We start from the raw sequence: 10,679 nt of genomic DNA on the forward strand, positions 1-10,679 counted from the left end.
GAGATAGTCAGATTGCATGGGGTGCCAGCGAGCATTGTGTCTGACAGGGATTCTAAATTCACTTCGGTGTTCGGGAAGACATTTTAGGCAGAGATGGGCACTAAGGTGCATATGAGTACAGCTTATAATCCCCAGACAGATGGACAGTCTGAGAGGACGATCCAGACGCTAGAGAATTGGCTGAGGATGTGTGTGTTGGATTGGGGTGGCCATTGGGCAGATCACCTGAACCTGGTAGAGTTTGCTTACAACAACAGTTATCAGGCGAGTATTAAGATGGCTCCTTGTGAGGCTTTGTATGGGAGACCATCTCTTACACCGTTATGCTGGACTCAGGTGGGGGAGAGGAGCATGTTTTGTGTTAGTTTTGTTCAGGAGACCTCAGAGAAGATTCGGGTTCTCAAGCTGAACATGAAGGAGGCTCAGGATAGGCAGAGGAGTTATGCTGATAGGAGGAGAAGAGATCTTGAGTTTCATGTAGGAGACAGAGTGTATCTCAAGATGGCCATGTTGCGGGGTCCGAACAGGTCATTGTCAGAGACTAAGTTGAGTCCGAGGTATATGGGTCCGTTCAGAGTGATTGAGTGGGATGGACCAGTGGCATATAGACTGGAGTTACCCGAGGTTATGCGTGTATTCCACAAGGTTTTCCATGTGTCTATGTTGCGGAAGTGTCTCCGTGAGGGGGAGGAGGTGTTGGCTAAGATTTCTGAGAATCTTCAGCCTAACATAACATTGGAGGCAAGACCAGTGAGGGTTCTCGAGAGGAGGATCAAGGAACTTCGGAAGAAGAAGATTCCTTTGATGAGAGTCATGTGGGACTGTGATGGTGTTGAGGAGCAAACTTGGGAGCCTGAGGTGAAGATGAAGGCAAGGTTTAAGAAGTGGTATGAGAAGCAAGCCGTGACTTGAACTTGTCTAGCCTGGTCCCATATTCTCCTAGTACTGCCATATTCAGAGACTTTGTGGCTTGGGAATATGGTTTGTATATCGACTTCGGATGACGATCCGGGGGCGCGCTGTAGGGTGGCAACCCGAGAGGCGAGTTTGGATTTTCCTTATATATTATGGCATGCAGGTTTAGGCCCGATGAGGAGCCAATATTATGGCATGCAGACTTAGGTCTGATGAGGAGCCAATAAAAACTCAAGTTTAGGCCTGTGAGTAAAGTAAAGTCCAAAAGTCGAGAGCAAATGACCCCTAGAGCGTGAGTCTATCGCCTAGAGGTGACCTTCTGTAGATCGGTCGGAGGAGTGTGGGCCGTGGAGACGATTGCACGGGAGTCCTTGGCTGATGGTTGTTCGAGATTCGAGGATGAATCTAGATTGGTGGGAGAGAATTGTAACACCCGCAAACCATTTTTTTGGTAATTTGGTGAGGGTGTCGATCGACACCACAGGAGGTGTCGATCGCCACTAGTTGTAGTCGGTTCGGTCGGTTCGATTTTAATCGTCCGGTTTGCGTGGTTGGTTTAGGAAAACCTTAAAATCGAGTTTTAAAATGGGAACTCAACCTTTCTCTTCCCTTTTGGCTGTTTTTGACAGAGAAATAGAGAGAAGAAGGAGAAATCGGTTTTGGAGAGAGATTTGTGAGTTTTCTTAGCTGTTCTTGTGAGATTTGGAGCTATGAAGGATCTAGAGGCTTGCTAGGAGGGTTGGATTCGTTGCTTTTGGTCTGAATCTTCTGGCAAAGAGGTGAGTGCATGACCATGGCTAATCTAAGCCTTTGATTTCCTTGTTCTTTCTTGTTTGTTGTTGTTTTGTGTGTTTTTCTTGCTGGGATTGGTTGCTACAGGTTCCTATTGACGTATTTGGCTTGGTTTATGAGTATTAGGCGATTTGGAGGAGGTTGGGAGCGAGATTCAACTCTCGGCTTCGAGCGGATCGCGATTGCAGAAGGAGTGTCGATCGACACCACTTGGTGTCGGTCGACACCAGCAAATTGAGCATCGATCGACACTGTGGGGTAGTATCGGTCGACACCAAGAGCCAGTGTCGATCGACACTTGGCTGGTGTCGGTCGACACCTCCCTTCCAGCGAGAAGATGTTTGATTTCCTGGTTTGTTTGTTTTGTTTGTTGTTTGTTTGGAACATTGGAATCACTATTGCTTGTGTGTATAGCCCAGTAGATGGGAGGATTGCCTCACTGAGTGTTTATCAAATACTCATGTATCTCAATTTGTGTTTGTGGTGCAGGTAAAGGCAAAGTGTGATCGTGGAATCAAGGCAATGAAGAGGAGGATGTTCTAGGGACTCGGTTTGATGTTGTCTGGCATTGCTAGGTTGCTAGAGTTGAGTCATTAGAAACATTGCTAGGTTGCTGGTTCCATATTTTCTGATGATTGGTTATTTGGATATTGGCTATGTCTTGAATATTGGTTATTTATATTATTTGGATATTGATTGGATATTGGTGTTGTCTTTCCACTGTTGATTGTGATTGTGGTTAGGTGGCTAGTGGGTATGGGACCACTAGTTATAGTTTAATTATTATATTAATATATTTATTATTTAGTATTTTTTTTTAAAATGGTCGGTCATTTCACTATCAATGATACTCGCAGGCCTCCTTTTATCTTCCACATCCTTTATACACCCACAAACATCTAATTTAAAGAAAGACAGAATTTAGGTTTTCAAAGTGTTGCTAATCTATTTTTGGTAAAGTTTAAGTCATACTTTTCTATGAGAGGGACCAACACACAAAGTTTCAAAAATCCTAAAAAGAATCTAGTTTTTCAAACACCAAGATACCAATTAACTATATTGACGGATTATACCAAAATAATATAAAATCAATTAAATAAATACTTACCGAAAGAGATGGGATGATCTATAGATTCCTAAAAAATATATTTTCTGGTAGAAAGTGTTAAAATATTTAGAGGAAGAAGAAAAGAAAACAGAGCAAGAGACTTTGTCTCTTTTCTTTGGAGAAGTGGAGAAGACAAGAACGAAAAACTGAAATATTATTTACATGAAACTTGTTACAATTTTGTTTTACAACACAACCACAGTTATATACAAGTCGTACGGTCGTAACCATTAGTAACTTGTCACAACCGACAACTTGAAACAACACATCTTACAACACACCTCTTCGCTTACAAACACTTTAATTTATCTAATTTTAGAACATAATAAGACCAAACTCAATTACAAACTAACAGTCCCCTTTAATTGAGTTATGGTCTAAAACCTTGTGTCTGGAATTTTAAACTCTTTTCATTGGGTTTCCTCTTTCCAAAGTGTCAACATGTGCGTATCATCTTCTTCATCTTCAAGCCTCATTTGCTCATCATATTATTTGAGCGACAAGCTTATGGAAATGCTCAACTTCTTGTTCATTGAACCTGCCAGCCTTCTCCACATCTCCTTTAAATTTTCTACAAGTGAACTTCATCACGTGTGCTCCGTGATCTTCTGTCACGTCTTCTTCTGGTTGTACAGCAACCTCCTTCCACTCATTTTCTTCTAAGTGAACATTCTGTTTTTCCTTTTGGTGTCCTCTTGATCACCAAATCTTGGAGTGAACTCTTTCACGTCTTCTTCGGTTGTTTTTGCAACCAACTAATGCTCTATTTTTCTCCGAGGTAAGCATCCTCTTTTGTTCCATTTTTTTCCCGCTCCAGCCACGAATTACAGATGGGACCAGGCTAGACAAGTTCCAGTCGCGGCTTGCTTCTCATACCACTTCTGAAACCTTGCCATCATCCTCGCCTCTGGTTCACAATCACAGTCCCAAAGGACTCTCATCAAAGGAACCTTCTTCTTCTGAAGTTCCTTAATCCTCCTCTCGAGAACCCTCACTGGTCTCGCCTCCAAAGTCATGTTAGGCGGAAGATCTTCAGGAATCTTAGCCAACAACTGATCATCCTCACGGAGACACTTCCGCAACATAGACACATGGAAGACCTTATGGAACGCACGCATAACCTCAGGTAACTCCAGTCTATATGCCACTGGTCCAGCTCGCTCAATCACTCTGATCGGACCCATATACCTCAGACTTAACTTAGTCTCAGTCAATGACCTGTTCGGACCCCGCAACATGGCCATCTTGAGGTACACTCTGTCTCCTACCTGAAACTCAAGATCTCTCCTCCTCCTATCAGCATAACTCCTCTGCCTATCCTGAGCCTCCTTCATGTGCAGCTTGAGAACCCGAATCTTCTCTGAGGTCTCCTGAACAAAATCCGCCCCAAACATGCTCCTCTCCCCCACCTGAGTCCAGCATAAGGGTGTACGACATGGCCTCCCATACAAAGCCTCATAAGGAGCCATCTTAATACTCGCCTGATAACTGTTGTTGTAAGCAAACTCTACAAGGTTCAGGTGATCTGCCCTATGGCCACCCCTACTTGAAAATACTAGATATCCATCTAGAAGCTTCATAACATCACTTCCCAAAAATATTCTCATTCGCATTAAATCGCCCTGACAAAGCAAGTCTCCAACTTATCTCCTTGGAACTCCATCCTGGGAATACTTGATAGACAGGTTTTCATCAAGGGTATCAATTCCCTATGCAGTTGTAGTACAAAGGGTTATCAATCCAAATGGTTGTCTATTGCTAGCAGGAAGGACATGATCAGTACAATACAAGTCAAGCCAAGCATATAGGGTTTTGATTCTAACAGTCCTAAAATAAATGAAAGAAAACAATATAAACAAAGAAACTACACGACCTAAGCACTCGATGCAAGCAATCGAGTGCAGGATCGAGTGGGGTGATCGAGTAAGCAAGTGAGATATGAACAGCTCGAGGTATCACTCGATACAGGTTATCGTGTACCTGATCGGGTAAGTGATCGAGTAAGTAAAGAAAATGCAAACAATTAAAATACGAAAGTTCCTAAGGATGGGGTAATCGAATCCTAAGTATTCTTGACCAATACAGATGCCTTACATACCTCAAGCAATTATTTCCTAGACAATGAATCTCTAAAACCTTGTCACCACACTCTCGCACTAGCAAAAATCAACCTTGAACACATCACCACACTCTCGCACTAGCAATATGAACAAGCAGACATTAAGATCGATTCATTATTGTTAGTAGACTCGAACTCATCTAATTTCTTACTCAGGGTCAAGTAAACCTCTAGCATTGGCTAAATCAAGCATTTTATCTACTCCTTTCGGCATGTAGCATTGGTAAACACCCTAGATCTAATCTCAACCTCTCGGTCTGTTGACAGCATTAAGAACACCAACCTAGAAGGAAATCTATCAATCATTTACAATCAAACTAAGGCATCCTAACCGATCAAGAACACAAAATCATCTATCCCATCCCTAGAAACTTTACTACACTACTCGGACATGATAAGAAGAAATAAAGAACGAAAATAAATGAAAATTGCATTGTATTAAAAGATAGAGTAGAGTAGAAAGAGTAAAAGATAGAAATCTAAGAAAACTACAAAATAAAAATGCAAAAAAAAAAGGAAAATGTTTGAGTCGCTCAGTTCTCTCACAGAAGCTCTCGCTCTCTGGTTTGAGGGTCTGCGGCGTGCTCGTTTGCGAGCTAGGGGAAGAGGGGGTTTATATATGGAAACCCTTTTGACCTAGCTTCCCAGACCTGCCCGATGGTCTACTCGATGGGGTACACGAGGGTGAAGTCGGGTTACTCATCGGGTGGATCTTCTGGTTGCTCTTCATACTCTTGGATCCTCCTCGATTGTGTTGGGGTTCAGACTTGTTCTTGAAGCTCGATGGCTCCTTTGGGTACATGCTCGGGTTGTCCTTGTTTTTCCCCATTTTTGGCTCTTTAGCACCTGTTTTCATCCAAAATATGCAAATGCAGAAATACAACGCCCTAAATGGTCTAAAAGTGAATTCCTACAGTTAATGACCTAAAAATGCTAAGTTAGAGGTATGAACAATGCAAAATATGGACAAAAAAGGATGCTAAAAACATATAAATTAGAGTGTTATCAATACTCCATAAAACGTTATCCTACTTGATCACTCATGGATCAATCACCTAAACAACACGCTTGTGCTTTTCCTTAACACTTACTGCGTCTCCACGACATAGACAAGTCTATTTCCATTCAAGAGCATGTCCTAGGACCGTATACGCTCTGATACCAAAATGAAAGGACCGACCTTTTTTTTAAATAATAAATACAATATAATAAATAAACTACAACTAGTGGTTCCATACCCACTAGCCACCTAACCACAATCACAACCAACAACGGAATAGCAATAACAATATCCAATAAATATAAATATCCAATATTCATAACATAACCAATATCCAAATAACCAATCATCAGAAAACATGGAACCAGCAACCTAGCAATGTTTCTAATGACTCAACTCTAGCAACCTAACAATGTCAGACAACATCCAATCGAGTTCCTAGAACATCCTCCTCTTCATTGCCTTGATTCCACGATCACACTTTGCCTTTACCTGCACCACAAACACAAATTGCAATGCATGAGTATTTTATAAACACTCAGTAAGGCAATCCTCCCATCTACTGGCCTATACACACAAGCAATAGAGTCATCTCTAACCATCAAACAACAACCGGCAAACAACATATAACAAACCAGGACTCTGCATCGACCGACACCAACATGCATCGACCGACACCGAATGGGGATGCATCGACCAACGCAGGGTTGCATTGACCAATGCTCGATGCACTTGCATCGACCGACACTCTCATTGCATCGACCGACGCATGCTCGACATCACACGAAAATCCTAGAGTTTTACGCGCCGTCCTCGCACTTGCATCGACCGACGCAAGATATGCATCGATCGATGCAATGCCGATCATCGTGTTTTCCCCGAAGCTTCTCGCTGGATCTTGGTTCCTACAACCACAAAAATCAATCCCAAGCCACAAGAAAGCTTCCTAGCGTCCAATACAACAATCTAACATGTCTAACAACGCACAACAAGCAAATTAGAGAGTTCTCTAGCTTAGATAAGCCATGGTCATGCACTTACCTTTGCCAAGATGAAACTGAACCTCAAACAAGCAAAACAACACTCCTAGGAAGCTCCTAAAACGATCCCAGCTACAGATCTCCACAGGAACGCCTCTAATCTCCGAAAATTCTCAAGAACGCTCAAGAACAGCTTTTCTCTCTTTTCTTTCTCTCAAAATTGGCTAAACCCAACTAATGAGACAAAAACTCGAGTTAAGGGTTTCCTAACCCAAAACGCAGCGTTTAACTTAAGTCAAAACGCAGAAAACCGAACCTGCATCGACCGATGCACCTTTTGCATCGACCGATGCAACTCCCAAACCAGAATTTTGGTTCACGGATGTTACATTATATGTCAGTCTGAATTTACAAATGAGATTGTTAGGGTTTAGATTTTACAATTAGAATGAAATTATATATCGGTTTGAATTTATGAAAAAGCGGTTTGAGGTTTTAATGTTATAATAATATATACAGATTTTGTTTCCTTATTTAATAAGGAGTTGAATAAATAGATTCTTAAATGTATTATGACATGTCAGATTCTTATTGGTTAAAATCTGTGGTATTATATTACACTGTGGAATAAATACCCTTCAGCGGTTTGGCCATATGAAATTTGGTTATAGAGAAATGATTCTTGTGTTTAGCATTGTAATTGACCAGAAAAATCCTTGTACATGCCCGAGCAGTTTCAGTTTGGTATAGGAAAATAGCACAGGGAGGAAATAACATTCCTTATGATGGATTAATTCTTCTCCATAAGAGAACTTTTATGTGCAGCCATGTTTAGTGTTTGGGCACGGGACAATGAATTCTTCCACAACTCTATCTATTATTCTCTAGATCTAGAATAATGGAGAGAGTTGTGGAAGTGGTCATTATCCCTTGCCCAAATGCTAAACATGGCTGCACAGAGAAGTCTCTTATGGCAAAGAATTAGTCCATCAGAAGGATTGTAATTTCTCTTTATGCTATTGTCCTACACCAAACTCCAATTACTCGCGCATATAAAAGGATCTATCTGGTCATTACAATGCTATTACAAGGATCATTGCCTTATAATGACATTTCAATGCCCAACCGCAAAAGCATTTATTCCACATTTTAACATAACAAAAAAAGAGCAAGCTATATCTCCATTGGTTGCAGTCCAATATTTTGAGGAGGCACATGATTGCATTTGACTACAAATTGTATTGCACCCTTTGCTCTAGGAGTTTGAGAGGTTTCCTATGATATATCATGTTCGACCGCATGTAACAGTAAGATGTTTGAATTATCGGAGATGAATAGGATTCAGAAAGTGAGCTCCCTAACTCCAGAGAATGACTTCATATTTGGTTCTTAACTATTTCATGAGTGAGTGTCCTATATCGAAGATAGAAATTCGCATACGCGAACAAAAAAGTGATGAAGATGATGATGATGAAGAAAAATAATCACATATCATATGCATTGTATGTCGTTCTTCTAATGGTGATCTTATTAAGATATGCCAAATTTTATTAAATTATATAACCAGCTTTTTCATGATTAAAATTAATAATAAAACATCTAAATTTAAACAAATATAAATGGTTTTTGTAAGTCAAATTTAGAAGAAGATTAATTTGCTTATCAGAGAAAGCCCAAACTTATATACTGAAATAAATGATCATACAAATCTGTTTTTAGTGATGTAGGCTGATGCTTCCAATGAAGGTAGTAGTAGCAAACTAATGAATCTGTTCCAGATACATAAGTGGAATTATATGGTGAGAAATCAAGATTTGTGTTATGTATGTTTAACATAAAGAAGAGGCAAATTACACACATCGTTTTTAGTGATCTGTAGCTTATATGTCTTTGATCGGCAGATTGTGTGTGGTGGTACTTCATGATGGGTAGCTTTGGAAATACGTACATATAAAAGAATGGAAAGCAATTTGTGTAATGTCACTGGTTAAAAGAGAAAATGTGGTTAATAATCGGGAAAAATGTCATTAAAATCCCGAAGTCTACATTTTCGTTGATTTAAATCCCAAATTCTGCTTTTGGAGGGAAAAAACACTAATTATTTATTGACTTCCAAATAAATTGCAAACTCTCATTGACCTAGCCTTTTGAAACACAATATTAAATGGTCAAATGGAGAAATTAAACGGGGTTAATTATCTATTAACGAGATCCGTTAATAGCAAAACGTCGCTGTTTATAACACCCTAAAACCTCCAAATTAAGAAACCTATTCTCAATTTCCCCAACTCACAAACCCTAATCGATCTCAATTTATCTTTTCTTCTTTAATTTATCTTTTCTTCTTCGGTTTCTCTCTTCTTCTTCGAGTTGACGAGATGAGTTCTAGCTCAAAGACATCGGTGGTAGCTTCGTTCGACCGTGGAGTGCCATTGAAGTGTGTTTGTGGAGCCGGTGTAACGATCTTTACATCGAGAACTGAAGAGAATTCGTTCTTCCGGTGTATAACAAAAAGAGATCTAGAATCTTCTCTTCATCGAAGATATCATGTTCGACTAGGGTTTGATTGATTAAGGTTTGTGAATTGGGAAAATTGAGAATCGATTTCTCAATTTGGGGGTTTTAGGGTGTTATAAACAGCATCGCTTTGCTATTAACGGATCTTGTTAACAGATAATTAACCCCGTTTAATTTCTCTGTTTAATGTCGTGCCTCAAAAGGCTAAGTCAACGAGAGTTTGCGATTTATTTGGAAGTCAACAAATAATTGGTGTTTTTGTCCTCCAAAAGCAGATTTAGGGCTTTAAATCAACAAAAATGTAGACTTGGAGATTTTAATGACATTTCAAATCAATTCAATGTCAATTATATTTTAAATCAATTCAATGTCAATTATATTTTAAGCATAGCTTTTCAACCAACAAAAAAGAACCATAAACATGGACTCCAAACCAAAACCAAACAAAAGTTTTGCTTGTTCCAACTATATATATCCACAGTAAGAGAATTTGGCTTCTTCTTTGCTGATAAATGAAATCCAAAATTAAGAAACTTTGCTTCTTCTTCTTGCTCTTCTGAGTAATAAATGATAAAATAGACACTTGCCAATCCAAATTGCATTAGCTCAAAAATTCTCTTTAATCTACATGAAGTCAAAGTCGTCCATGGCATCATAAGGACCAGCCACAAGATCGTCATTGGGCTTATCTACAATCAGTTGTTTCTTCTTCCCACCTGATGAAGCAATGCAAAACCATTTTGTTGGTCACAAAAATGGATTCAGAATAAAGATAAACGGATATAGGCAGCGGCATGAACTAAGCTATAGACAAAACTCGAGACAGAATATAGAAAGTGTCTGTTAGTGCACATACCAGTCTTCTTTTTGCCTGCAGCAGCTTCTTTCTCGGCCTTTAGTTTTTCATTTGTTATCGCTGTAATGGACGATGCAACATCTTTAACATCTGCTGCTTTCATGTTGGTCAGTGAAAGTCTCATGATTGCTTTGAGTAGTGCAATATAGTGATAACTTTTCTGCAACAGAAACCAAAAATATGATTTTTAACATGCCATGAAACTCTGTTATAGGCCAACAAGAATAAAGGTGTAAGACAGAATACAGCATACCTCATATGGTTTGATTTTATGAGAAATCATTTCAGCATATTCCACAAAATCGCTTTCAGACTTTGGGATAAACATATCAAGGCTTTTTCCTTCATCCTTCACTCCAAAGAGTTCAGCAGTTGACCGATAGTCAGCTTCC

At 39.7% G+C, this 10,679-nt stretch overlaps 1 protein-coding gene across 1 annotated transcript in view; it reads right to left on the reverse strand.

The window, feature by feature from the left end:
• The window catches only part of LOC104787622 (eukaryotic translation initiation factor 3 subunit J-like), a 4,005-nt gene continuing 3,194 nt past the window's right edge, over positions 9,869-10,679 (reverse strand). Inside the window, exons 6-8 of the mRNA XM_010513227.2 lie at positions 10,541-10,629; positions 10,288-10,447; positions 9,869-10,147 (exon numbers count right to left, since the gene is read on the reverse strand). Of these exons, the coding sequence (XP_010511529.1) occupies positions 10,056-10,147; positions 10,288-10,447; positions 10,541-10,629 (341 nt within the window). The 3' untranslated portion in view covers positions 9,869-10,055. The remainder of the gene's footprint in view (positions 10,148-10,287; positions 10,448-10,540; positions 10,630-10,679) is intronic.

The sequence above is a fragment of the Camelina sativa genome, chromosome 5, assembly GCF_000633955.1.
Source record: "Camelina sativa cultivar DH55 chromosome 5, Cs, whole genome shotgun sequence".
In the NCBI taxonomy this organism is placed as follows: domain Eukaryota; kingdom Viridiplantae; phylum Streptophyta; class Magnoliopsida; order Brassicales; family Brassicaceae; genus Camelina; species Camelina sativa.